Source organism: Camelina sativa, chromosome 14 (assembly GCF_030686135.1).
Source record: "Camelina sativa cultivar CO46 ecotype springtype chromosome 14, ASM3068613v1".
Taxonomy (NCBI): domain Eukaryota; kingdom Viridiplantae; phylum Streptophyta; class Magnoliopsida; order Brassicales; family Brassicaceae; genus Camelina; species Camelina sativa.
In genome coordinates, this window is record NC_141893.1 from 954,708 (window position 1) to 982,423 (window position 27,716).

The 27,716-nt window shown below is 37.8% G+C and overlaps 6 protein-coding genes and 1 pseudogene across 10 annotated transcripts; 2 read left to right on the forward strand and 5 right to left on the reverse strand.

Annotated features, from left to right (window-relative positions):
- Positions 1–1,280: 1,280 nt before the first annotated feature.
- On the forward strand, positions 1,281–3,244 carry LOC147927724 (protein LIFEGUARD 4-like). Its single transcript, XM_087485301.1, has 4 exons — positions 1,281–2,102; positions 2,203–2,316; positions 2,622–2,779; positions 2,905–3,244. Exons 1-4 carry the CDS (start codon positions 1,835–1,837, stop codon positions 3,106–3,108), a joined length of 744 nt encoding a protein of 247 aa, XP_087341427.1. The 5' UTR covers positions 1,281–1,834; the 3' UTR covers positions 3,109–3,244.
- A 60-nt stretch (positions 3,245–3,304) lies between these two features.
- Positions 3,305–10,024, reverse strand: LOC104738804 (protein NETWORKED 1D). Its single transcript, XM_010459015.3, has 4 exons — positions 9,624–10,024; positions 8,899–9,120; positions 4,608–8,770; positions 3,305–4,443 (listed from the first exon to the last, which is right to left on the reverse strand). Exons 2-4 carry the CDS (start codon positions 8,996–8,998, stop codon positions 3,499–3,501), a joined length of 5,208 nt encoding a protein of 1,735 aa, XP_010457317.2. The 5' UTR covers positions 8,999–9,120; positions 9,624–10,024; the 3' UTR covers positions 3,305–3,498.
- Positions 10,025–13,868: 3,844 nt separating this feature from the next.
- Positions 13,869–17,176, reverse strand: LOC104730757 (uncharacterized). The gene is made up of 3 exons (XM_019236349.2): positions 16,708–17,176; positions 14,361–14,584; positions 13,869–14,279 (listed from the first exon to the last, which is right to left on the reverse strand). Exons 2-3 carry the CDS (start codon positions 14,570–14,572, stop codon positions 13,985–13,987), a joined length of 507 nt encoding a protein of 168 aa, XP_019091894.2. The 5' UTR covers positions 14,573–14,584; positions 16,708–17,176; the 3' UTR covers positions 13,869–13,984.
- LOC147927725 (glutathione S-transferase T3-like) lies at positions 14,636–16,712 on the reverse strand. The gene has a single exon (XM_087483180.1). The coding sequence runs from the start codon at positions 15,808–15,810 to the stop codon at positions 14,881–14,883; it is 930 nt and encodes a 309-aa protein (XP_087339306.1). The 5' UTR covers positions 15,811–16,712; the 3' UTR covers positions 14,636–14,880.
- A 524-nt stretch (positions 17,177–17,700) lies between the features above and the next one.
- LOC104738808 (methylcrotonoyl-CoA carboxylase subunit alpha, mitochondrial) lies at positions 17,701–22,552 on the forward strand. 3 transcript variants are annotated; one of them, XM_010459018.3, is made up of 16 exons: positions 17,701–18,210; positions 18,379–18,500; positions 18,623–18,770; positions 18,952–19,089; positions 19,403–19,498; positions 19,584–19,643; positions 19,957–20,049; positions 20,133–20,244; positions 20,430–20,534; positions 20,612–20,748; positions 20,931–21,165; positions 21,251–21,411; positions 21,545–21,658; positions 21,767–22,012; positions 22,119–22,215; positions 22,313–22,552. In XM_010459018.3, the coding sequence occupies exons 1-16, from the start codon at positions 17,857–17,859 to the stop codon at positions 22,315–22,317; spliced, it is 2,223 nt and encodes a 740-aa protein (XP_010457320.1). In that variant the 5' UTR covers positions 17,701–17,856; the 3' UTR covers positions 22,318–22,552. The 3 variants fall into 3 exon arrangements, with proteins under 3 accessions (XP_010457320.1, XP_010457321.1, XP_087339093.1); XM_087482967.1 differs by having other exon boundaries at positions 17,769–18,223; XM_010459019.3 differs by lacking the exon at positions 22,313–22,552 and having other exon boundaries at positions 17,751–18,210; positions 22,119–22,220.
- On the reverse strand, positions 22,391–23,877 carry LOC104738806 (pentatricopeptide repeat-containing protein At1g03100, mitochondrial pseudogene; annotated as a pseudogene).
- Positions 23,878–24,338: 461 nt separating this feature from the next.
- LOC104738805 (uncharacterized) lies at positions 24,339–27,181 on the reverse strand. 3 transcript variants are annotated; one of them, XM_010459016.3, is made up of 10 exons: positions 26,966–27,181; positions 26,481–26,749; positions 26,191–26,394; positions 25,943–26,082; positions 25,582–25,822; positions 25,288–25,488; positions 25,073–25,197; positions 24,810–24,881; positions 24,600–24,705; positions 24,339–24,507 (listed from the first exon to the last, which is right to left on the reverse strand). In XM_010459016.3, the coding sequence occupies exons 2-10, from the start codon at positions 26,725–26,727 to the stop codon at positions 24,485–24,487; spliced, it is 1,359 nt and encodes a 452-aa protein (XP_010457318.2). In that variant the 5' UTR covers positions 26,728–26,749; positions 26,966–27,181; the 3' UTR covers positions 24,339–24,484. The 3 variants fall into 3 exon arrangements, with proteins under 3 accessions (XP_010457318.2, XP_087339094.1, XP_019091675.2); XM_087482968.1 differs by having other exon boundaries at positions 26,859–27,025; XM_019236130.2 differs by having other exon boundaries at positions 26,869–27,012.
- Positions 27,182–27,716: the final 535 nt, after the last annotated feature.

Sequence of the window (27,716 nt, forward strand, 5' to 3'; positions counted from 1 at the left end):
ACTTCCTTTATTTTGTTAAAACCTAGTTTATCAAATTAGGCCCACAAAAGCTCTAAATGTAATGGGACGGTAACACAAGTGTTTGATGAACTAGCAGGTTAAATAATCAATTTTTCATGATTTGGTAGGTTAATAGCATGATGTCAAAATTGTAAAATTTTAACTGATCATTTACTATTCTAAAAGCTGTTTGGTGTATCACAAATATACAATAGTGTTAATATTGGGCATATATATTTAAACACATGTCATGATCAATTTCACAATTATAAAAGATAAGGTGTCACACTAATTGATGTGAAACGCGTCCAAATATATAACAAAATACATCACAAATTGCATATGCTAAGTAAGATATATAATATCACACACCTCATATATAGACAGAAAGTAAATTTTAATGGTAATTAAAATATACATTTTGTTAACAAGCTCTCAGAGCAAATTGAATTTGCCAAATTCCAACACAACGTCGAAGCAATAATGGAGGATCTTGTTATTGTCTTGATAGGATAGCCCTCTTCAGTTTGGCTGTTATTAGTGGTACGATATCTTGTTGCATCTGTCTGCAGGAGGATGAGAAGAAGCGAACAGTCACTGTCACCACTACTAGCGATGACGCGAGAAGAAGTAAAGACGGTGGCTTCATGATTTAGTAGCGGCTATCTCCTCCGGGGATCACTGCGGTCAATGTCGTCATGTCTCCTCCGGTAATCACGGCGGTGGTTGTGGTGGACATGGCGGAGGATGCGGAGGTTAACGATTCTTCTGCTTTAGTTGTTAGGCCCTTCGTAATTTTGTTAATAGTACCATCGGCTAAACCTCGTTAAAGAAAAATATAAATTTCGATTTGCTCGACTGGGATTATTACTATTATTGGTTATTGAAAACGCTACAAAATATATTACATACTTACTCTACCTACCTCTTCCATATCCATTAAAAATTTGCAGTTTCTTGAGTATTCATGAAAATAAATAAAAGTTACGTTGTCAATTGATTATTAAAAGTTAGACGTAATCGCTCTGGTGGAGAAATGCATATACGGTGGAATGGTTAACTAGATCACCGAATGACTCCATAAGAGGAATAAAGTGTTATCGAGGATGCTTCCTCGTTGTTGAGGAGAGTTTGATTCAACAGATGGATGATGATCAAACAAAAACTCATCAGAAACGCGTCAATCATAATTGTGAAATAATACAGAAGAAAAAAACTGTATCACGTACGAAACTTCTTTTTGGACTATATATATGGAGAACTCAGAATTTTGTTCTTGCAGTGTAAATCAGAGATAATAATACGAATCACTAACTTAAGGACCCTTTGGAGCCTATAGAAAATCAAGAGGAGATATATGTAAATATGTATCTCTCTATATATATCTATCTATCTAATTAAGGGAATTAGGTTAACTATATAAACCATATGTGTATTACTACTGATATATTGCAAGTTGCAACCCTAAAAACTCTCATCTTAACTTAAAGAGCCATCTAGAGACTTTTAGAGCCTCTTTCACACGGTTAAGAAAACTTTAACGTCTCATCATCGTACGCCACGTGTCAAAACCTGGTGCCTTCAAGAACGTTCGCCTTTACTCTTTTCTTCTCTTTAACTGCTTTTATAACTTCTAAAATCCTAATTTTTTCTCAGCCTCGAAATCTCAAAATTTCTCGGGAAAAAAAACGTTACGATCGAACCAAAAAGGAAAAACAAATTCCGAAACGTGTTAATTCCTAGATCATCGTGTTCTTCCCGGTTCCTTCCAGGATTCGAATATTCCCGCGTTCGTTTGATCAAGAATCCATTGTTTCGATTACACTTTTACAGAATGCATAAGTGGAATCTTCCTTACCGGAAAGATGACGTGGAGACCGGCGCTAGTGGCGGTGAGAGAACTCTTTATCCGACGATGCTCGAGAGCCCTGAACTCCGATGGGGTTTCATCCGTAAGGTATATTCCATAATCGTTTTCCAGCTTTTAGCAACCATCGCCGTCGCCGCCACGGTGGTTTTCGTCCGTCCGATTGCCGTGTTCTTCGCCACCACTAGTGCCGGTCTTGCTCTCTGGATTGTCCTAATCATCACACCTCTTTTAGGTAACCAAAGAATCAAAAAAAATCTAAATTCAATTCGATGTTTTTTTATATTTTATTTTAGGGTTTTGGTTTAATTTGTTATTGTTCTGTTTGGTTGCAGTAATGTGTCCTCTGTACTATTACCACCAGAAACATCCGGTGAATTACTTGCTTCTAGGGATCTTCACGGTGACTTTGGCTTTCGCCGTGGGATTAACGTGTGCTTTCACCAGTGGTAAGACTTTCCTTGTGACACACTCTACTTCTCCTCCGTATTCCTTTCTTGTCTTTCAAGCGACTTATATTAGTTGCTTTAAACCACACCACACGCTTCTATAATAGCCTGTATCTCCAACACATATGGGCTGGTTTTGACTTTCCTCATACTCAATAATTGGTTCACTGATAGCTTAATGTTTCCATAGAAACCATTGATTTGTCTTTATACTACATTGGATAAACCCCTTAGTAGTAAAACAGTGTATATAGTTTCAAAATTCAATTTATTCATTAAATTTTGGAACTTTGTTGCTGGAACAGGAAAAGTGATTCTTGAAGCAGCGATTTTAACGACAGTAGTGCTGCTTTCCTTAACCTTGTACACCTTTTGGGCGGCGAAGAAAGGATATGACTTCAATTTCCTCGGTCCATTCTTATTTGGTGCTCTCATCGTTCTCATGGTCTTTGCCCTTATTCAGGTAAAGCAAAAACACTTCTTTTCTCTTACGTTGGCTTCTTTAAGTTTTAACATTGGAATGCTGCAAGAACTGAAAACTCAGCCTGATCTTGGGTTTTTTTGGTTATGTTTTTTTATTTTGTGCAGATATTCTTTCCGCTGGGTCGGCTCTCAGTGATGATCTATGGTTGTTTGGCTGCGATAATATTCTGTGGGTACATAGTTTACGACACAGACAATCTCATCAAACTTTACAGTTACGATGAGTACATCTGGGCTGCGGTTTCGCTCTACTTGGATATTATCAACCTCTTCTTGGCTCTCCTTACCATTTTCAGAGCTGCCGAATGAAGCGTCTATACTCTTCTTTTTAAGTCTCGATCAGTGTTATTATCATGTCCTTAGAATATGTAAATCTTTGATATTATTTGTTAACACGACTCCTCTTTTTTCAGTATTCTCACGGCAAGGTAACCTGTTTTAGTAATGGATTAGTATTGGAACTTGCGCGTAAAGACCATATTCTGTTGTTTTAACACAACACAGCTATGTCTGCATCTGAAACGCAGACGCAGAACAAACTTCTTAATCATTTCCAACAAACAAATTTCTTTCAAACTCTACAAAAACGCAAAAAGAGATATTAGCAGAAGTGTTTCTCTTTCCACATCAAACTTCAATTCGATTCCATTCACATGAATATTATATTATTTAGATTACTTGAAACAACAGTTCTAACAATCACGGAGATGGAGGCGGCTGCACGCACCCACAAAGTATCCTGTTTTTCATTCTTTTTCGTCGCTCACCTCTCACTCCACTGTAGATATAGTCCCGAAGAAGAATCCTCGTTTTGCTATCCGATATCTTTGCTTTTGCTCGATTCTCTCTATCTCCTTCCAATTTCAGTAATAGAAACTGTAATCTCTGTATCTCCAACTGTAACCTACCAATCTTCTCTGATCCTCTTCTCGCCTGTTCTGATATCCTCTTCCTTCTACTACTCTCATTCTCATCAAGATCCATTGATGATTTACTTCCATCTGATCTCTCAAATCCGTTTTGGACTTTCGTCACCAGCTTCCTGTTGATGCTTAAAAGTTTCTCTAATGCTTCTTCAGCATCATTGATATGTCCCTTGATCGTGTCATACTCGTTTTCTTTTCCTTTCTCGCCTTTCTCCTCTGTCTCCACTTTGCTTTTTAAATCTTCAACAGCAACATGAAGATTTGCGAGCTTCTGTAAATCTGAACCAAGTCTCTCGAGAACTTTCCTCTTGTTTGCTTCTTTGTTTGGATCTGTGAATCTATCAGAGACCTCTAGTTTGTCCACAACCAATGACTCCTCAGACAACGATTTACCTTTCTGAGGATTATGTGGCTTTACCTCTAAACTGTGCTCATCTTCTACCTTCAAAATGTCTCTCTTACTTATCCCATATGATGAGCAATCAGAAACCTGATCAAGAACGATATCTTTTGTGATCATCTCGCTTTCCTCGAAATAGATGTCGCGGTTCTGCTTCCGTAGGTTTCCACTTCTCCTTCTGCTTCTTCGGGCAGAAGAAGACTTCAATTCTTCCATTGCAAGCTTTTTGGTTACTGACTCCTCAATAGCTTTGATTCTCAAACGCATTTCTTGCAACTCTAAGAATTTATCGTTGTTATCCAATGTTGAAGCAGTGTCCTGGTAAGAGATACCCACAAAAGATTGGTTACTTTCCGGCAAGAAAAAGTTGAAATTAACTGAGCAAGATTACTTAGACCAAGGGTAAAGCTATCTAAAACTTCATAAAGGTCACCTAACAAGTATATGATTATTAGAAGCAAATTCGTGCTAAGAAAACTTACGGTGGCTAGTTCATTCTCGAATTCGTGAGGCATGGCATGTTTTTCCAGGGATTCTATGCTTTCCTTCAACAGGAAGATAGCTTGGGCGTATTTGCACATAAAATCGTTCTGTTCTTTGTTCGCATCCTCTAAGTTTTTCACTCTTCCTTTAAGCTGGTCAATCTCCATGTCTTTTAACGTGCTTCTGCTTTCAAGGTTCATACAGGCTTCAGCCAGCTCATGGTTCAACCCTTTAAGCAATGTTTCATGAACAGCTGAAATCTGCAAATCTCCAAACAATGTTGCAGATTGAGACTCCCATTTTTCAATCTCATTCCTTTCTGAAGAAAGCTCCTGGTTTAGCTTTTCCTTCTCCACTTTGATTTCTTCGAGCTCCATGAGTTTATTCATCAAATCAGCTTCCAATTTCAGATTAGCTTCATTGGAAAGACTATTCTTCTTCACCTGCTCATCGTAATCTCCACGAAGTTTCAAGACCTGTATATCTTTTTCTTCTTCTATCGCTTTAGCATCCTTGTATCTACATTCTAGACCCTCCACTGCCTTGGATAACTCAGATTTTTCGTTTTGCACAATAGATATCATCACCATTGCTTCTAAAAGCTCTTTCTCCTTTTGACCCAACTGATCCTTCACACTAGCAATTTCATGTTCCAACTGATCATTGGCTGATCTGGCAGAGAGAAGTTCGGCATCCGATTTCTCTAGCAAACCTTCAAGCTGCAAGTTTTCAATTTCTGCAGATTTTAACTTATCACCAACGTCCATTACCTCTTCCTCGAGCTTATGCTTAACAAAACTGAGTCTGTCCAGATCCTCGTTTAGTTTCACCGCTCCTGCAAGTTTTTCCAAAACGACATCCTCCAAAACAAGAATGAGATTGCTTTGATAGATAGTTTCAGAAAGAAGTAAAGAGATATCCTCTTCTAGTTTATGTTTCTCCTCCTCCAACCGCAATGTTGAATTTTTCAAGTATCTTTTCTCGTCTAGAGTCTTGTAATTCTCTCCCTGCAAAATTGTGTAGTCATCTCGAAATTGCAACAATTGCTTGTGCAAACTCTCAATTTCCACCTTCAAGACTTCTTCTCTGTTGACTCCTTGATTAACTTTTGTGCTCAATTCTCTGTTGGTAAAGATCAGTTTCTGCGTCTCATCCCGCGAAAATGAGAGCTGCTGACACTGAGATTTTAGTTCTTCCTCAAGGATTTTCTTCTTTGTTTCAATACCTACAGCTTCTGATTTAAGTTGCCGAAGAAACTCAACAAGGACGAGGTTCTCAATGGCAGAGTGCTGGTTTTCATCCCGAATCTTCAAAAGCATAGTTTGCATGTCATCAAGTCTTTCCAAAATGTCACGCATATGTTTCTCGTCTCGCGAGTTCTCGTCACCGGAATCTATACCTGGAATTATTTCAAGCTTCATCAATACCTGGTAGATCCCCGTTCTCAGTATTTTAATGCAGTTAATCGAGGAGTCAATCTGCACTTGTTTCCCAATATTTTCCTCCTCTAGTTCGGAGACTAGCTTCTCTAACAGTTTAGAAGCCTCTTTAAGATTCTGATTCTCAGCAATCAGAGAGGAACTCTTCTCAAGCCACTCCTGCAAACATTTATGCAGAACGATAATCTCAATGTGAGCATCATGAGCTCGATCCAGCTCCATTTGATATTCTCTCTCCCGGCATTGATTTTCATCTTGAAGGTGACGGATCTTTGATTCCATGCCATTCATCCGACTCTCGGAGAACTCCACAAAACTAGTATACTCACGGTCTTTGCCATCTAAAGACACCCCTAACTCTTCAATTTTCTGAAGGGATAACTCTCTCTCGGTCACTAATTCCAGAACTTTCACTTTTAAATCTGCCTGTACTTTCTCCAGATCTTCAATTCTTTTTCTCATAATATCCATTTCAGAGAGTAAGCTTTCTCGTTCACTAGTTAAACTGGACTTGTCGTCATTCAGCAGGTGGCATGAGTCTTCCAGGCTTTTCAATTTTGACTTGAGTTCTTCAAGTTCTTCATTGGCCTTAGTGAGAGAATTATCCAGTAACCTGTTTTCCTCGGAGAGTTTCTTGCTGTTTTCTGTAGCACTCTGCAGACGGGTAATCAACATGTCCTTCTCAGAATGAAGGCCTGACTTCTCTTCTGCGAGTGACATACAAACTTCCTCCAATGTCTTTAGCTTTCCTCTAATTGTTTCCAGCTCAGAATTCAAATCAGAAATGGAGTTCTCCAGAAGAAAGTTTTTCTGAACAAGTTTATCCATCATTTCTAACTTCTCAAGCAAGGCCGTCTTTTCGATACTTTCTTTTTCATTAATTTCTTTTAACTTTGAGTTCTCGTCCTGCAACTCCTTGACAGAAGACCCAAAGCCTTCTGGATGTAAACCAACCAGCTCCACCTGTTCTACAATGGACTGGTGTTTCGTCCCAATCTGACTTAATTCCTCTTTAAGACAGTATATTTCTTGCTGTAAAGCATTTCTCTGGTCCACTCTCAGTTCAACTTCTGCTTCAAGTTTCTGTATTGTCTCCCTTAGCCTTGAGACCTCTTCCTGCAAACTTTTAATTGATGCAGCCGAGGAAAGATTGAGCTCACTGAGACTTTTGTTCTCGTCTTTGGCTTCCTGGACTTCCTCCTGTAAACCATGGTTACGGGCCTCCATATCTTTCAGGATTTGAGACCTGCTTTGCAGTTCCAATGCCAAAGTGCTTAGCTCCTCCTGAGACTGAGAGTGCAATTGTTGCAGGGTTTGAAAGGCGGTCTCAGCTTCCATGAAACGCAAGTGTTCTTCTTGTACAGAAGTCCACAATCTTCCCATCTCTTTCTGCTTCTCCGTGAGCTCATTACTTTGACTCCCCAGTTTCTCCAATAAACCATCCAGCTCAGAATGCAGATTTTGATTTGATCTCTCAAGCACAACACATTTTTCCTCTGCAAATTTCAACTTAGCAACTCCATCCTCTATTTCACGGCTAAGCCTTTGAGTTTCTTCTTGAGCATGAAACAGCTTAAGCTTTAAATCTGCAATTGTGTCCAGGCACTGTTGGTACTGGAGTTCATAAGCTTCGTTTTCTTCAATTAATTTGGAAATCTTACGCTTCAAGCTGTCAACTTCACCCTCAGCATTTTCAACCCGCTGATTGGTTGAACTTGCATCTTCCTCAGCCTTGTGCAACCTCTCCTCCAGGTTAGATATGGTCTCCAAGCATTGTTGATATTGAACAAGAGCAGCTTCCTTTTCAGTTTCGGATCTAACAAGGCTATGCTTCAATGCTAGAGTTTCAGATTCGGCTCTGGTGGCTCGCTCATCTACTTCTCCAGCCTCCTTCTGCGCTAGAGAAATGCGATGCTCCAAATCAGCTATGTTTTGCAGACATTTCTGATACTGAAGAAGGGTGGTCCCCTTTTCAACCTCTACTTTGCTGAGGGATTCTCTGAGCGTTTCAACCTCAGCTTCGGCTCTTGTGGCTCGTTCGATAAGCCCCTTAGAGTCCTCTTGTGCACGAGATACCTCAGACTCCAAATTAGACAGTCTCTCCAAATTCTGATCAAACTGGGCTAAGCTAGCTTCCTTTTCAGCCTGCACTTTAGAAAGAGCATCTTTTAAAGCAACAATTTCAGCCTCAGCTTTGCTGGCGCGTTCAGATTCTGAAAGAACCTTAGCATTTATTTCTTTTCCATCAACATCATTGAAATTCAATCCTTTCCTTGCCTTTCCAGTTTTAAAACCTTTCCCGTTACTCACAGACTGAGGGTCTTCCATGAAGGCTATATTGCGCTTTACTGTACTCATATGAGAGAAAGAGTTCCCGAAAGCACCTTTCCGCAAATCATCGGGGTAAACAGGAGCTCGGATAGGTGGATAATTCTCAGGGGTTTGTGGATCAAACTCATCGATGGAAGAGCCAAGAGGTGACTCCTCACCAAACATCATGGGATCTTGGTTCGGGAAAGCTTCTGCCATAGTCTGCTGAGCATGACGAATAACACCGGTTGCGTGATCGTATCTTTCAGCTAATGCACGATATGCTCTATAAAACTCCTCAACCAATTTCATAAGTTCAGGCCGCTTTTTGTAATACATTTCTGCTCGCCTAGCAAAGGAGTCTGCATCTTCTTCAATAACCTTAATCATTTGCTTGACTTTACTATCCATATCTACAATAGAAACATGTGATCAGTAAATCGCAGACAAAAGAAATTTGTGGTTTGGTACATCATATAATAAAAAGAAAGAAACGATCCTCTTCCCCTGGGGCACGTTAAAACAAGAAAGTCAAATATACCTGTGAGATTCTCCTGAAGCCATTTGGAGTTCTTGGGGCTAATGTGACTATCCCACCACCAAGAATAGCGTTTAGAGTTACCATTCACAACAGCAGTCATTTTCCCCAGCAAAGTTACCAAAGAACAAGTGGATAATTAAATCACTCTAGAACCAGGATATGAAGTCACTCTCAATGCCCAAGTAGACCAGGATACTTCGTCCTCTGTAAAATTTCCTAAAACTAGAGAAGAAGAAAAATGTAAAAATGGCAACAAGGGTTAGTTAAGCTTCCACAATAATGAAACAAGTGTATTGATCAATCAATCATATAAAAAAAAAAAAAAAGACAAATACAGAAGAAAACAATAGAAACGAATTACCAAGTCAATGAAGACCACAATCGAGACAAAAAAAAAAAAAAAAAAAAATTAAATTCACTGGCCAAATCAAATCGGTAGTTTTCAGATACACATCAAACAATTCGTTACAGATGAAATTTGTTTTGAATCAGCATAAAAAAGACGGTTTTGTATGCTCTCGAGAAACGAGGAAATGAATTAAGACGATCACACACACACACCCAGAATCATAAGGGCAAGTGAAACCACATGATCTTACACAAATCAGCGATTACAGTAACGCACTTAATTAGCTGAAACTGAAATTAGCTATGAGAAGTAAAGCAATCTAGCTACCCAAGCGAATCTAACAGTACTGTAAAAGCAAAGAGATTGTGAGCCTTACCGGACCAAACCAAAAAAATAATACTTATACAAGAGAGATCTTCGGATCAGCTTTTCCGCTTTCACTTCTTCTTCTTCTTCTTCTTCTTCTTCTTCGCCTTCTCATCTCATCATCTTCTTCCTCTAGATCTCTTTTTCTCTCTCTTTCAGGCGTTTCAGAAGAGCTCTGGTTTCTACTTTTTACGTTGTGAAGAAGGAATTTTGGTTTAGGTAAGGTGGACTTTGAGAGAGAGAGAGAGAGAGAGAGAAAAGCTATGTAATGACGAAGTTACCCTCAAGTACAGTTCTCAAAAATGTTTTTGGTACATTATTTTAGTGCACTGTTGCGTGACTTTGCCTCCTTGGGATCGCCTTCCCTGCCACCATGGATCGGCTATTAAATATTTAAAAATTAAAACTAATGCGACTTTCATGTCCAAAACTCCAAATATAAATGATTTTTATCCCAATGTATATTATTAAAATCTTGACCATCTCGTGTGATTTTTTAGATTTTTAGTAGTGTATTTGATTTCTTTATTCATGTCTTATGCCCATGAGAAAAATAAGAGATTCGATCTGAATCTGATACTTCCCATTTCCCCCATTTAAAATAATATTATGAATAGTAATATTTTATATCAATTCTGCAGTTATTTTTTCTATATTTAAATTATTATTATTTGTTTGTCAATGTATTAATTTTTTCTTCAAGAAGGTTCAAAGTAAGATGGACTTTTTAACAACAAAGAAAAAAAAAAGTAAGATGGATTTATTTTGCTGAACCTTTTTCTTTTATTTCATTTATTTGAAATATCGATCATAATTGTATTGTCAGTATGTTCAAAAACTAAAACGATTTTAAGATTTTTTATTGAAAATAATCCTCTATATATATTAATAGATAAGCAGTCTAAAAAAAATTAATCTATCATGTTTATATAGTTCATGTGCCTTATTAATAAATGCTCTTACATCTTATTATTATTTATATATATATATATATAAGACAAGATTCTTTTATGTTAGTTTATAAAAATGAAAGATTTAAACAACAATTAAAATCTAGAAATATAATTAATTATTAATTTCATAACATATTTAATTATTAGAAGTAAATTACATTTCACAAATAATAATAAAACTAATTTATTTATTACCACTTTTATACATTGTTTTCATTGCATTTTTAAACTTATCATTTGTTTAAATTAAATTAATTAGTCTAAAAAATATTGCTTTATCTATTTAATAGTATAGTGATGAAAACAATAATGTGAAACACAAAATATGTGAATTTAATTTTTAGAAACACCAAAAACATCAAAACTTTCTACACCACTTTAATTTTTTTTTCAAATTCAAATATTTCACAGATTAAACATATTTTACATAAAATAAAAGAAAATTTGAATAAAAAAATAAGCTTTATTTATATATTTTATTTTACACAAATAAATCTTAAATTTCAATATAATTTTACTCATAATAATTTATTTAAATCGATTTATCCAACAAATTACAGGAGTATTTCATACAGTATTCCAATACGAAATAATGGTAGGGGACGCTGACAAGAGATAAGTGACAAAGACAGGATGTCTTGGACGGTGAGGTCTCGGTCCACTTTCGTCATCCTTTGTTCTTTGTCCACGTTGGATTTTTTAGATTCGACCTATTGCGATCTTGCGTGTCCAACTTTTTCAATCATCTAAAGTTGCTATTACAGTTTGTTGAGTCGGAGTTACGTTGTTCATCATGACTTCTTTTTTTTTTTTTTTTTTATGTAAAAAAAATCAGTATATATACAAAGTAGTACAACATATGTTGGCTTACCGTTAATTAATGTGTACTGTATTGTTTGAGTTACCCCATCGAATCATCATTCAGCTTTCTGATAAATTATCACAAGATTGAAATATGAGAGAAGGTCAACACTAATTTAAATTTACAAGAATTATGTAAATCATGACTTGACATATGCATGCTTTTTGGTGTTTGGTATTGCATTACTTCTTTGATACAACTTATGTCATCCTTTTTCTTTTTGTTACCAAACCAGACGCAACCGAAGATTTGAAGAAACGGACAAATATATGATCTACCTATTGGAACACAATTAGGGTGTCTGAGTCTGACTTTTAAGCATCACAAAACGGTTTTATTATATATGTTTACATAACGTTTCGAGTGAGTTACGATTCATTACTTGTATAACTAATAAATCAACAGCGTGACTTCAAATCAATTGTGTCCCTCGAGTTTATTAGAATAATATACATGTTCGGTTGCCAATATTGAATTTAATAAAAAAAGGTGTGTGTGTGTGTGTTTATTTTCTTAGACCATGGGCATCGGTAGTCCTTCAATATTGGTCCCTCAATTATAATAGTAATATTTAGGAAGGTTCTTATTATTAATATGAGCATTGGTGTCTACTTCTTTTAAGTCCCCCAAATAAAATAATAATATTTTTAAAATTGAAAACATTAATTATTTAAATTTCTAAAACAAAAACATACTATTAAGATATTAAAAATAGAAAACATAAAACATAAAACATCAAAAGAAAAACAAACATTTTATTCAACTCATAGAAATTTGAAAATTAATCTTCATTATTTGGAAGATGTCCGAAGTTAGTCCAAATATGCTCAATCAAATCATGTTTTAGTTGGTCATGGGCTTGTTTATCCCGAAGTCTTGTTTGACGAGTAATCGTAGTGCTGATATTTGAACCGACACCGGGAGCACCAACAGTATATGTTTGATCGACATGTTCTCCGTGTTGAAATTCAGAAACAATGTTTCTGTAACTGTATGTATGTCGTTCATCTTCGACAATCATATTATGGAGTATTATGCATGATCTTATAACATTTGCCATTTTGTATTTATTCCATAAGCGAGACGGATTTTTAATAACGGCGAATCTAGCTTGCAAGACTCCAAAGGCACGCTCAACATCTTTCCGAACAGCTTCTTGTTTTTTAGAAAAGAGAGAATTTTTCATACCTTGTGGAAGTCGGATAGATTGAATAAAAGTGGCCCAATTTGGATAAATACCATCGGTGAGATAGTACGGCAAATTGTACTCCCTTCCGTTGACAACGTAGTGGACTTCGGGAGCTTTACCGGTTATTATGTCATCAAAAACATTAGAACGATCAAGAATATTAAGATCGTTCATAGTACCTGGAGCTCCAAAAAAGGCATGCCATATCCATAGGTCATACGAAGCTACCGCTTCCAACACAATTGTAGGTTTTCCGGTTGATCGTGAATACATGCCTTTCCAAGCCGTGGGACAATTCTTCCACCCCCAATGCATACAATCAATGCTACCAATCATCCCGGGAAATCCACGCTGTTCATTCTGATAGAGTAGTCTATGTAGATCCTCCTGTGTAGGACGTCTTAGATATTCATCTCCAAACACTTGGATGATGCCGGCGGTAAACTCGTGCAAACATTTCCGAGCTGTCGAAGCACCAATTCGTACATACTCGTCAATACTGTCAGAAGAAGTACCATATGCCAATTGACGAATTGCTGCAGTACATTTTTGTATAGGTGAAAGACCAGCCCGTCCAGTTGCATCTTGGGTTTGGCGGAAATATTCGATTTCGGTAGAGAGACGTTGCACAATTCGCATGAACAATGGCTTGTGCATGCGAAACCGTCGCCGGAATAAATATTCTGGATATGTTGGAGTGTCACTAAAATAATCATTCCAAAGATTATTGTGGCCTTCTTCCCGGTTTCGCTCGATATAAATCCTATCGTGTGGCTGGTTTGGTTCTGGAATAATGTGCGAAACATCATAAATGTTTTCTAAATAGCCCTCAAAATTATCACTGTCATCTGCTTGGTAGTGATAATGATTATCATCGGCTTGATAGTGATAATGATTTGAAGATGATCCCATTTGAAGAGAAAGGAAAAGAAAGGAAGATGTAAATTATATTAAAGAGAAAGGAAGAGAAAGGAAGAGAAAGGAATATAGAGGAAGAAATAACTGCCAATATGTTGTTGGTTTGATCGTGTTTGGTATGAGTATTTTGCTTGAGAATGTTTTGTTGAGAATGTTTTGTTGAGAATGTTTTGTATAGAAGAAGGTGGTTCTTGAGAATGTTTTCTTGATTTGGTCTTGTTTGGTGAGAGTTACGAGTTATCATATATAGGAAGAAAAGACTAGTGTCCGTGAGTTGCATTATTTTGTAACCCGTGAGTCTGAACAAAACAAAACAACAAGTTTCCCGTGGGATAACAAAACAAAACAAAGTACATAGCTAAAAAAACAACAAGTACCCGTGAGATAGGAAAACAAAACAACATACATAGGAAAACAACAAGTACCCGTGAGTTATTACAAAGTCTCATTTAATAAGTAGACATGAACAAAATACATGCGAAAATAACCATGACACAAACAACCAGCAAATCAGTTATATATCTAAACCTATTTTCATTACGTATCTCGTTAACTACATTCTCTAACATAACCATCTTCTCATTGATCTCTGATTCATATTCATTGAACAAAGTTAAGTAATCTACCTTCTCAACCATCACTTCATATCTTCTATCATTGTCCCTCAACTCCTCCACTACAGCCACATCCCACCACTTGTGAATATGCATCTCTCCATCATCGACATTTGGACATGTAAAGAACCTACAATATGTAAAAGAGTTAGCATATATAGCGAAACTAAATTGACTGATAGAATAGCAAAACTACATTAATATCACATACCTTCTATTGTAGCAGTTCGACAGAATAGGCTGCGCACCACAGTAGCATTCCTTCGGGAATCCATGCTCCACCTCAGGCTGAGGGGGGTATACCCTCGACTCTGCTTCATCCATACGAATGAAAGCATCTAGCTCTCTCTCCGCAGTGTCCTCTGAGTGCTTATCAGCCAGATCGGATGAGTCAGGCTGAAAGTAGCTATAGTCGTGTCCCATTTCTTACTTAACCTGAACATAGACAAGAAGAAGCACATTAGATTTAGTACAACAATTGTTTTAAAGAACTAACAATCTGATTAAGTTACTGATTTAGTTAAAATAGGCGAGTTACTAGCAATTGAAATATACTTATATTGATTTAGTTTCAAACAGCAAATACAAATCAAACAGAAAATACTAAAACATGAAATACAAATCCAACACGAAATATTAAAACATGAAATACAAATCAAACAAACAGGAAATACATAAGCCGAGTAACTAGAATGACCATAGAAAACAAACAACAAACACATGCTCTAATATCAGAAATACTGGGACACTATCTTCTTCATAATAACTTCTTCACTAGCATTTAAAGGTTCTTTTTTGGCTAAGAGAGTATCTAGGATGGCCAGCTTCTGCAGTTTCTCCTTTTCAGCCAATTCCTCTTTCTTGACATCCCACATGCTCTTATACTCAGCAAGAGTCTTCACGTTTGTGGACTGAGCATTGTTCCTCTTCGCCTTCGCAGCCTTAATCCCTTCTGGCCTTTTCTCATACTCCTCAACATTGCAGCTTGATGATTGTGAACCTTCGGCAGCTTGTTTCCTCTTTGTTGCAGGCTGGGATGGGGGCGTGTTAATGGTGTTTAGTGTGAGCCATTTCTGCTCAAACCTTAACCGAAACCAAGCATGTTCAAGGTTAAATCTCTTCTTATGGGCATCGAAGTAGATATCATGCGCATGCTTTAAGATATCATTTTCAGAATGACCAGAGCTGTTCAGTCTCTCCGCAGCTGCGAATGCCGCACAGAACTTGTTAGTTTGGTCATTTATCTTGTGCCAACGCTGCTTGCAATGTGTCGTCAACATCTGTTCACCACCATTTCTAGCATGAGGAGTGTCAGCATAGTATTTTTGAATCCTTTGCCAGAAGCTTCCTCCCTTTTGTTGATTTGCAACGATGGGATCTTTGGAAGTGTTGAGCCATGCGGAGATCAAGACTTCATCATCAGCAGGTGTCCATGTCTTTCTCTCCTTGCGCTCCAATGGTGTTTCTTGCGAAAGAGTTGGCGCCTCAGAAGGTTGGGAGCTTTGAGATGAAGGTTGGGAGCTGCGAGGAGAAGGTTGGGAGCTCTGTCCAGAAGGTGGATAACTTTCCCAATGAAAGTTATCATTTAAACCACCTTCTTCTTGACTGTTAAGCAAGTTTAAGTAAGAAGAAGACTGAAAGAAGGGATTCGTTGAATCCATATGAAGAAGCGAGTAGAGAAGAGAAGGAATGAGAAGTTAAGCAAGTATAGAAGAGAAGTTAAGCGAGTATAGAAGAGAAGTTAAGCGAGTAAAAGTGAGAAGGGGTTACTAAGTGAAATAGATTTCTGATGGAAATAGGAAGAAGATGGTTGGGGTTTAATAGCTTAAAAGTTAACTTGCAATAAGTAACTAAACATAAAGACCTAACAACCAATGTCTAATCAAAATTTAAGACAAGTACTTGATACAACTACCAAATAAAACAACAAACTATGAACATACCAAACCAAAATTAAAGACAATCAACTACACAACAATCACAATTTATTAGAAGTACACATTAATGTTTTACCTAAAATATTACAACTACCAAATGTCCTTTATCCTAAAATTCTTTATCAATTAAGACAAAAAAACAAAACAAAATAGAGTTTGTCAATTTAAAAACCAATGTTTTAACCAAATCAATGTTAAAACCAATTTTTGCAAATATACGATTTCGTATACTATCAACAGCAAACGACACAGAAAATAAAACATTAATTATACTCATGTTATCAAGAAACGAATTGACCTTTAGACAAGCACAAATCGATCTTTATAAATAGATAAATCGATCTTTACACATGAAAAAACAGAACAATTGAAACTAGACACCAATAGATACCCCTAATTCGAAACCCCTAATTCGAAAACCCTAATTCGAAAACCCTAATTCGAAAACCCTAATTCGAAATCCCTAATTCGAAATCCCTAATTCGAAATCCCTAATTCGAAATCCCTAATTCGAAATCCCTAATTAGAAAACCCTAATTCGAAAACCCTAATTCGAAATCCCTAATTCGAAAACCCTAATTGGAATACCCTAATTCGATAATCAGAGATAAGAAGACATACCTTAATTAGCGTCGGGAGAAAAGAGAAGATCGCTTCGGGAGAGAAGAGAAGATCGGTTCGGGAGAGAAGAGAAGATCGCGTCGGGAGATAAGTGAAAATCGGACCGCCAGGAAAGCTTCGAGACGTTGATAAGATCGGACCGGCCTCGGGAGAAACAGCAGATCGGCTTCGGTAAGAAATTCTGGTGAGAAGAAACGGAATCGCTTCGTGAATTCGACGAGGATGTCTATCGCCTCTCTCGTCGCCGTCGAGAGAAAATAAAGAAGTGAAAGAAATTTTTGTCCAAAGAAATGTTTTTCGGAAAACCTAGAGATAATCTACAACCAATCACAGTTGAACACGTGGCGAAGTTGACGGATGAAAAACGTCCTAAAATAAGAAGCGTTCCTTCGATTATGGGCCTTTTTGATTTAAATTTAAATCCAAAAATAACGGGGGACGGCCCGTGTATACGCCATTGCACTTGCTCTTAATGTTATTGTTATTGTCGGTTCTAGAGGAAGTCTGCAAAACAAAAATAAATGAATTAGATGAGTCAACACTCAACAGCCACCTACCTAACTACAACACACTTTAATTGTTCCAGCTCCCCCAAATATTAGTAGCAGTAAGTACATTATATTTATTTGTTCAGGAATCATTTATAATTATCCCTCCATATGCGTTTCACATTATCAAAGTTGATCCTATATTAAACTCTGAAGTGAAATTAAAAAACACACAACATCAATGCTATTTATATCGATAATTCAAAATTAATAATATTTCAAAATGCCCAAAAACAATAAAAAAATCGAAGCCTGTAAGCCCATAATTGAAACAAAGCCTTATGCCTATGCTTCGAGAACAATAGGCTCATTAGAAAATATGGAAGCCTATAAGTAAGCCCATGATTGTAGCGATAGGGTAAAGACGCAACGCAAGCGGCACATCAGACGCATATCCATTTAGACGACCAACCATGATAAAGTGTGCCACGTCACTATTCATCTTGATTAGTTTTTACCAAAATGACCAAAAAGCCCCTCGCTATATCGTTTTTTATCTTCGCACTACAAAACACACGCGACACAACCAACGTGTAGTTGCTGAGTCACACTTGTGTTTTTTTTTTCTTCTCCACTCGGAAGAGTTTCGAAATCGAGATCAATGTCGATGATGACGGTGTGGGCACTTCGCCGTAATGTTCGCCGGAAAAGTTACTCGATTCTCGTTAGATATATATCCGGCTCCGCATCTTTTGGAGGAGGAGCTTTGATTAAGCCTAACGAGCGGTGTATCGAGAAGATTCTGGTGGCGAACAGAGGCGAGATTGCTTGCCGGATCATGAGAACGGCGAAGCGTTTAGGGATTCAGACCGTTGCTGTTTACAGTGACGCTGATAGAGATTCACTCCATGTGAAGTCTGCCGACGAAGCGGTACGGATTGGCCCGCCCTCGGCTCGGCTCAGCTACCTCAGTGGTGCGACTATCATGGAGGCAGCGGCTCGGACTGGTGCGCAGGTGTGATTTTTTGGTTAGTCTATTATTTTAGTTCCAAAGTTAGTTGAATAGGAGAACCAAATTTCTAAAAATTGGAACTTGAAGTTGAAAGTGTTACTTTTTTTTTATGCGTGATAAAAAAATCGTTGTCTTGTATAGTTCTGATGTCGTCTTTTGAATTATGACTAGGCGATACACCCTGGATATGGGTTCTTATCAGAAAGTTCGGACTTTGCTCAACTCTGTGAAGATTCAGGTTTAACATTCATTGGACCTCCAGCATCTGCAATTAGAGACATGGGTGATAAGAGGTACCAATCGTTACAGCCTTCCTATTATTACTACATGCTTCTTTCTTTGCGCCAGCTGTTTTTTTTTTTTTTGTCTTTGAATAATTTGTGACGACGTGTCCCTCATGGGGTATTTAATTCAGTGCATCCAAGAGGATAATGGGAGCTGCCGGAGTTCCTCTCGTGCCTGGATATCATGGCCATGAGCAAGATATTGATCATATGAAGTCAGAAGCTGAAAAGATTGGATACCCTATTATAATCAAGCCAACACATGGAGGTGGGGGCAAGGTATGTTATGAATTACGACATCGATTTTGTCCAATACAAGGCTTGTTATAATAGTCAAAGTACTCTGGAAGAATGGTTTATTGTTTTTTGTAAGTGGCGGAAATACAGTAATATTGGCCAATAAGTTTGATACCCTTTTTAACATATTGGTTTTGAAGTTAAGTAAAGCTTTTGTTTTTAGGGAATGAGGATAGTGCAAAGTGGGAAGGATTTTGCTGACTCGTTTTTAGGGGCACAACGTGAAGCTGCTGCTTCTTTTGGCGTTAACACTATTCTTCTTGAGAAATACATCACTCGACCAAGGCATATAGAAGTCCAGGTAGTTCGTCGTGAAATTCCATATTCTGTTTCTTATCTTATATAATAGCCATGAATATATTGCTCATTGCCATGATATCCAGGAAAAATATCGATAATTGTTATTATATCTTCTTTTATGGCGCATTGAAACCAATTTATTGTTATTGTGTATAACTTTGGTTTAAAACATCAACTTCTATTACTACTGCCTTGTCCTGTTTAAGTTATATATGGATCAAGTTGTATTTTGTTGGCTTACAGTAACTGTTTCTGGCTCTTTCACTATTCATAGCATCTTAATTAAGTTTCATTCGGTGTTCCACTGCTTTTAGATATTTGGTGACAAACATGGAAATGTTCTTCATCTATACGAAAGGGATTGCAGTGTGCAAAGAAGACACCAAAAGATTATCGAAGAAGCTCCTGCGGTAATGACTGTATTTCTTTCCTATTATATTTATATCTTTTCCAGCATAAATTGATGTGGTTCTGATTGTCACTCTGCTGGTGCAGCCTAATATATCTGAAAACTTCCGCGCAAACTTAGGCCAAGCTGCTGTCTCTGCTGCACGGGTATTCCTTCAAATTCTGCTTTCATCTTTACAGATTTAATGGTTTTTAGCAAGAAATCTTAGTAAAAAACGTTTCATTACTCTGTTCTGTATATCGCATTCATTCATAGTAGTAGACTGTATGGCCCATGTGTCTCTCTTTTATTTATTTTATGTTGTGCATTACTAATATTTGATCATGAGTCTTTTTGATGTGTAGTCTTTTGAAACCTCTCCTTGATGTGTAGTCTTTTGAAACCTCTTCTTGCTAATCTATCTTTCACTTCAACTTCCACAAGAAGCGCTTATATTCTGTTACCTTCTGATATTTAAAGGCAGTTGGATATTACAACGCTGGGACGGTGGAGTTTATTGTTGACACAGAGTCTGATCAATTTTATTTTATGGAAATGAACACCCGTCTACAGGTGCTTCTTTAATCTGTATGTTCATTAAATTTAACTCAATAAACATTTGGCTATCCAAAGGAACACTGATAAATCCTTCTTAGGTTGAACATCCTGTAACTGAGATGATTGTTGGTCAAGATCTTGTGGAATGGCAAATTCGGGTTGCCAATGGGGAACCTCTCCCCATAAGCCAATCCGAGATGCCACTGTCAGGTATCGCTCTTCCTTCTAGAAATAAATGGAACATGTTTTTTTTGGTTTACTCTCACCTGTTATTCTGTATTGAATCAATGATTGTTCAAGATACTACTTGTGGCGTAAAAAAATCTGCACAACAGTTTCGTGAAAGTATATCTATTAATTCTTTATTTTGATTCGCATATGTATTCTCTTGGCAGGTCATGCCTTTGAGGCCAGGATATATGCTGAAAATGTTCCAAAAGGATTTCTTCCTGCAACTGGGGTCCTCAATCATTATCGCCCTGTTGCAGTCTCACCATCAGGTGAAGTACAAAATTGTGTATACAAATGTTTCTGTCCTCTTGTTAAACTCTTTCATCTTGGAATTTGCCTCTAACAGTTCGGGTTGAAACTGGAGTTGAGCAAGGAGACACTGTTAGCATGCACTATGATCCTATGATTGCAAAGCTTGTTGTCTGGGGAGGTAATCGTGGCGAAGCTCTAGTGAAACTGAAGGATTGCTTGTCTAACTTTCAGGTACATTCCCTTAGACCCCGTAAAAATATTTTGGTGCTCTCTGCAGTGGCTAGTTATACTTCAGCACAACTATAATTTGTCAACGCCTTATGGTTCCATTTTTCTTAAGAGATTATTTATCTTGCACATCGCTTCTTAGCTACCACAATAGTTCAGTAATTACATGGTATCTTTGTTGGCAGGTAGCAGGTGTACCTACAAACATTAATTTCCTTCAAAAACTTGCTAGTCATAAGGAGTTTGCAGTGGGAAATGTCGAAACTCATTTTATTGAGCACCATAGAAGTGATCTGTTTGCTGATGAAAGCAATCAAGCTGCAGCAGAAGTGGCATACAAAGCAGTTAAGCATAGTGCAGCATTGGTGGCTGCTTGTGTCCCCGCAATCGAGCATTCTGCTTGGAATGAAAGTAATCATGGTCAGTTCACATGAGTCTAGTTTCTTCTTCACCAGTTACGTGACTCCTGAGCATGCTTTAATTTATTATGTGTAAACTCATCCAGGGAAACTTCCATCGATATGGTATTCTCATCCTCCTTTTAGGGTCCATCATGAAGCCAAACAAACCATTGAGCTCGAGTGGAATAATGAATACGAGGGAGCTGGTTCTAACCTAGTATCACTCGGTGTAATATATCAAAAAGATGGAAGCTATCTCATTCAGGTTTTTAACTCACTTTAAATTCTTTTTGGAAAAGAAAACGTGCTGAACCCCATTGCTGTCTTATATACATTAAATTTATGAGTCATAATCTATAGTTGGGATTCTGATGGTTTGACAATATTCCACGAAACAGGAAGACAATGATTCTCCAAGTTTAGAAGTCCGGGTAACTCGAGCAGGAAAGTGCGATTTTAGAGTTGAAGCTGCCGGATTGAGCATGAACGTTAGTCTAGCCACATACTTGAAGGTAAATCATTAGCATCATGTTCAACCAACTCCTCATAGAGTCACAACTTTATCTCATGCCCTTTCTGTCTCTCTCGTAATTGCTGCTTATGATGTGTTTTGGTAACAGGAGGGTTATAAACACATCCATATATGGCATGGTGCAGAACACCATCAATTCAAGCAGAAGGTAGGAATCAAATTCTCTGAAGATGAAGAAGGTGTTCAACACAGAACCAGCTCCGAAACATCATCACACCCTCCAGGAACCATTGTGGCCCCCATGGCCGGATTAGTAGTCAAGGTCCTTGTCGAAAACGAAGCTAAAGTAGATCAAGGTCAACCTGTATTAGTCCTGGAGGCAATGAAGATGGAGGTTAGTATACAAACCTCTTCATATACCCCGCAACCATGTATATACCATAAATATAAGAAACAGTAAAGTAATTATCGTTTTATTCTTTTCCTACTTGGTGGTTCAGCACGTTGTGAAAGCCCCATCCTCTGGAAGCATACAGGGCCTCAAAGTTAAAGCAGGCCAACAGGTTTCAGATGGCAGTGCTCTATTCAGGATCAAAGGTTAGCTGTAACTTAGTACTAACTTTTTTCTCCTTTACACATTCATATCATCCTTTGAGAATTACAACCAACTCCACCAGTTTCACAATCTTTGCAGGATAAATAACATGATTTGCGATTGATGAAAACTCTTCTACTGGCTTACTGGAAACCTGAACTAATAAGCGTTTGGGTGTGTATGTAAACCAAAATCTTACAAAAGATAAATAAATCCAAAGCTTTATCAATGTTTAAGCTGCCTCTGTATAGATCTTTGCAGCTCTAGATGATGGTAAGTTATAAATATACAAAATGGTGTTTACATTCATAATCAAGATAGCCCGAGCCATTTCTTGAATACTAAACCAGCTTCTCTCTTCTTGAGCTGAGACTCGCTCTGAACATTTGGAGCTTTGCCTTTATAAGCAGTCTTGTGATACTTCAAGAAGAGCATCCGATAATTGTACTTATCAACAAACATATTCCTTTTCTCCATCATCTCCACAACTTCATTAGCCCGCGAGAAAAATCCGCCTCTAACAAACGTGTAGAGCACCGCATCGAGCAACTCTTGATCAAACCTCATCAATGAAGTAGCTGCGGCTATGGACTTCATTTCTCCCCATAGCTCAGTGACCTCTGTGTATTTACTCCCTATGGCTGCATACCCTGTGACCATAGAATGAAAAGTTTGAGCATTTGGCGAATGCCCAAGACTTCTCATCCTCGTTAACGCCTTCTCTGCATCTTGCATCAAACCTTTCTTGCTAAAGAAATGGATCACATTGTTCCAATCATGAACACCAGCATCCAAACTCTGCCCTTCTCTGATTTCTCTCAAGAGTTTGGACATAAGTCCCGCCTCTGCGTTTTGCTTCACATCCCTTTAAGAGCTTCTCGAACTGCTGATTGCCGCCTCTCGGTATCTTCGCCTCTTTCATTTCCTTGAACACATTGAGAGCTCCATGAGTATCGTTCTGAATCACTTGAGACTGGATTAAAGCTTCATAACAGCTTGAGTCTAATTGAATCCCTGCCTTTTGAGCATCTCTAAGGAGTGATGTCACTTCCCTAGTTCGAAGAACCGGTTCTTATCCCAGCCATACGCATCTCATCTAGTAGATCATGCGCCTGATCCAACATTCCTAGGGAAATACAAGCGTTGATAACATTCACCAGCATCGAGTTATCACTAGAAACAGGGGAGTCTTCATGTTCTGCCTTTAACAGAAACTCTGCTAACTCTTTCATCTTTCCACTTTCCAGAAATGCCTTTGCTAATTTCACATAAATCTCTTCCGTCGGCTGCAGAACACCGCGTTTGGAGGTAATCAATTTGACCTGTACATGTAACTTAGCCAACAATGCACCAAGAACATCCTTTGCCTCAGCTTCAAGATTCAAAAACTTCCTGTCTCTAGAGAACTGATCATAAGGAATCATACTGTGATTAGAAACCACTTTAATTTCGGGAATATCGTGTTCATTAACCTCTGATCCTTTTCCAGATACTTTTTTGAGATCCAATCTATCATCATCTGCAGTATCAAATCCAAGAATGGCGGCTCCAAGTGAGTTCCTTGCTACCTTTCCTCTTCTAGGCAGTGCCTTACTGATATCGTCTCTTGCACATTCCGTACAACACAAATCCGAGACTGACTTAAAGGTAATGTCTGAAATCATTGGTATAGTTTCAAAGAAAGAAGAAGCATCAGTTACGGAATCAACTCAACATTGGCGTAAAAATTGGCAAGATTTGACAAGGAATATGTTAAACAGCGAGTACTTTTTTCTTAGAAGAAATCTTTGGTTAGAGAAAATCGGGGCCTGTAAACCGAGCTACGTGTTGGGACAATGAGATCGAAACAATCGAGAGATACAATGAGTTATCTATCCATGACACCGCTTGTACAGAACGAGACAAGTCATCTTGTGTTTATGCACAGATATGAAATTTGATTTACATTTTATTTTACACAGCTTCAACAAGACAAAAGTGATCAGCAAACCAAATCTCTGTTGTTTAATTTTATTTTCCTGTTATTGTGGGAGGAGCTCTAGTATTGCCGGCAATACAATCAAACATTCAAAACTTTACTGTTCTACTTATCGATGTCAAATTATTGATAATTTGAAAAATACTCTGGTTAACAATATCGGATCTCCATATATATTAATCAATAAAACGAGAATTTTAAGTAAGCATAATTATTATTACAGTAGTTAGCTAATTTGCCGCTAGGAGTAGAACAAATCATGTTTTATTCTTCTTCACGTCTTCCGTTTGTCCTCAGTTTGCTTGTAATATTTTTCCTACAATGTGTCAATGTCATTATTAGTTATCAACAATTAAACCCAAAAATTCGAAAGAAGAAATCTTAACGTTTTCAGATATCAAAACTTGCCTTCCGTTGCTTCTTGTACAGATAAGCAAGGGACCACAGCTCCGGCTACAACCATGTTTTTCCCAACATGGTTGATATTATGCCCAGCATGCGAAGATGTCTTGTCCTAAAAACCAAATCCACACAGGGTCACATTTAGGCAAAAAAAAAAAAAAAGGAAACTACTTGCGGTAAGATGTTTTCAAGCAGTGTGATTGATTCCTCACTCACCATGGTGGAAGCATAACCCGAAAGAGAATCAAGGGGAGCCTCATCTGCGGATTCAACTGCATCCTCGTTCATCTGCTTGAAAATCATATGCACATGCATCCAGTCGAAAAAATAACATGGGGTCAAATTTAGGTTTGTATACTACAACTGAGAAAAGAAACTACTTGTGGCAAGAGCTTGTTAGACTCAAAAACAGTTTGACAATGACAAAATAAATTAATACAACAAGTAAGTCATCTGGTTAGGATGGAATTCTTAAGTACCTCCAGTTTATGTTCTCGACTTTTAAGATGCTTAATGAAATTTTCAAAGCCTTGGCCAGAAATATCATCGCATACTGAGCAAACCCAAGAGGCATGTTCGCCCGTTTCCTCAAATTCCCCTGAATCTGTGGGGGAAAAAAAAAGAGTAGCTAATTCAGCAACAGAGATATATGCTGGATATTACAATAACACAGTGAGAGGAGAGAAACACACACCTTCTAGAATAAATCTTTGCCAGAGGGACTCTGAATAAGGAGCATGGCATGGAAACGGCTGAATAATGTTGTATCCAAACTTTTGTAGAAAGTCAATAATATCGCCTAAGAATGGTGAATAGGGGCATATGACCATCATATTAGATGGAGGTTTATTGCCAAAGGTCCACAGAAACATAACGTGCATTGTGTCATCGGAATCTGTTTGAGAAACAAAAGACTTGAGTATGTCGACTGTCTATTCATCAAGACATTACTGTAGGTAGGAAGGCAAAAGGATGAGGAGATACTAACCGTAGGAGACGTGATTAAGAACGATTCCAGAGGAAGAGACCGCTCGCAGGACATCATAAGGGATGTCAGTTAGTAGGCCAAAGGCATTGATGGTGATAGGACCAGAGTAGCCTAAGTCCGCCAAATGCTGTCTGATAGTCGGACCGACCCGATGAGGATCACAGCCAGCGGGAACAGGACAACTCGTGATGTCCCAAAAGACCGTTGTTGCAGCCACAGCGTGGTTGTCGACCCAGGTAGCCTTCATAGTTCAAGATAACTAACATTGGTTAAAAAATTGGGCAAACAAAACTAAAGAAAGTGCTAGAAAACGTTTTGATACGAGAAATCTGTTTGGTATGACTAGGATATGCTTAATTACCATCAGTTCATGTTCTTCACTAGAGATATGGGTGGTGAAATCTTCAAATCCTTCGCAGAAATAATCATAGCATAGTGAGCAAAGCCAGGAGGGTGTTTCATACGTTCCATGGCACATATCCTCCTTCAGTGCGCTTGAATCTGTGGGGGAATAAAAATAAAGTAGATATAGGTTGAACCAAGAGATTTGCTTGTAAATAATACAAGCACAGAGTGAGAGAAAGGACAAACACACACACAGTACTGCACCTTTCAGAAGGAAGTCTTTCCAGAGGGATTCAGGATTAGGAGAATCATATGGACACAGCTCAAAAATATTGTATCCAGAATAAAGAGGCTTTCTAAGGACATGAGGGAAGATAGACGCATGGGAGGATATGAGCATCATATTAGCTGGAGGTGGAAAACTTCTGGTCCACTCATACATAGTTCCCAAAATGCCTTCGGAACCTCCTGTTTCAACCAGAAAAAAAAAAAACTTAAAAGATTAAGACTCTCTCTATTCATCGTCAAGGAAAGAGGAAGAGAAGATAACTAACCCAAGGGGACGTTGTTAAGAACGATTCCAGTGGAATAGACCGCTTGCAGGACTTCTTCAGAGACCTCTGCTAGTAGGCCAATGGCAATGATGGTGAGAGGACCAGAGTAGCCTAAATTCTTCAAATACCGTTTAATGCAGGGAGCGACCAGACGAGCATCATATTCAGGGGGCACCGGACACGTCAAGACGTCCCAAAACACCGCTGTTTCCGCCACAGCTTCCTCCTGCGTCGCCTTCTTCATCATTCCAGACGACTTTCTTATAAACCTAACGAAGATACCCAAATATTAAAAATTTGGGAAAATCTTTAAAATTGGGAAATCAAAATCAGATAAAGTAGAGAGAGAGAGAGAGAAGAAGAAGACTCTAAAATTACACATCTTCACCGTTTCGAGATAGTTGTATGGGCTATGCGATAATGTTCTCCAACTCTAAAAGTGTAAACTCTCTAAGAATAAGTTAGATCGGGGCGAGAATTTTTACCTAAGAGATGAGCAGAGCTGTTGGATCTCGATATCTGCTAGGGTTTCGAAATCCTTGATCGAAGAGGATTGGTGTGTTATTGGGTGTACGATTGAGTTTTAGTTTACATTTGGGTTTAGTGTACCATCAATTTAAATTTTCAAAATTAAACCCTACACTCTAAATACTAAATTCTTTCGCTTCAAAACTATATTCTAAATGTTAAATATGGAATTCAAACCTAAAAAGTAAATTTAAAAGTTAATTTAAAATATTGTAATGTGTCAAATAATGCTATTTTTTGTACCATTTAAGTTTGGTGTACCTTTTGAGTTTGGTGTACCAACTAAGTTTAATGTACTATCTTGGTTTTGTGTACTATCTAGTATAAATAAATAAAATTCTACGACCTTAAAAATCATTTTCTTGTGTTTGTGTTATTTTTAGAAAATAAAAAATTTATGGTTTTTCGAAACAAAACTTAAAGCGTGGTATTTTAAAATTAATATCAAAGTGAAGCACAAACATAAACTACTAAGAGGCAAAGGCCTCAACCATTCTCTCTAATATGTGTACAAAGGGAAATTTTTGTTGGAATGTGCGGAGATTTAATATATCTATCCATCGGAGTGGATTTAATAAATGGTATAAGGCTAATAAGCCCATTTTTTGGAGGTCTTATAGAGACTCATGTTAAACAACCCAAGGATCAGAAGTTTATATATGCGCTTCTTCCTGGTTGGTCTTTTGATTCGATTTATGCTTTCTCGGA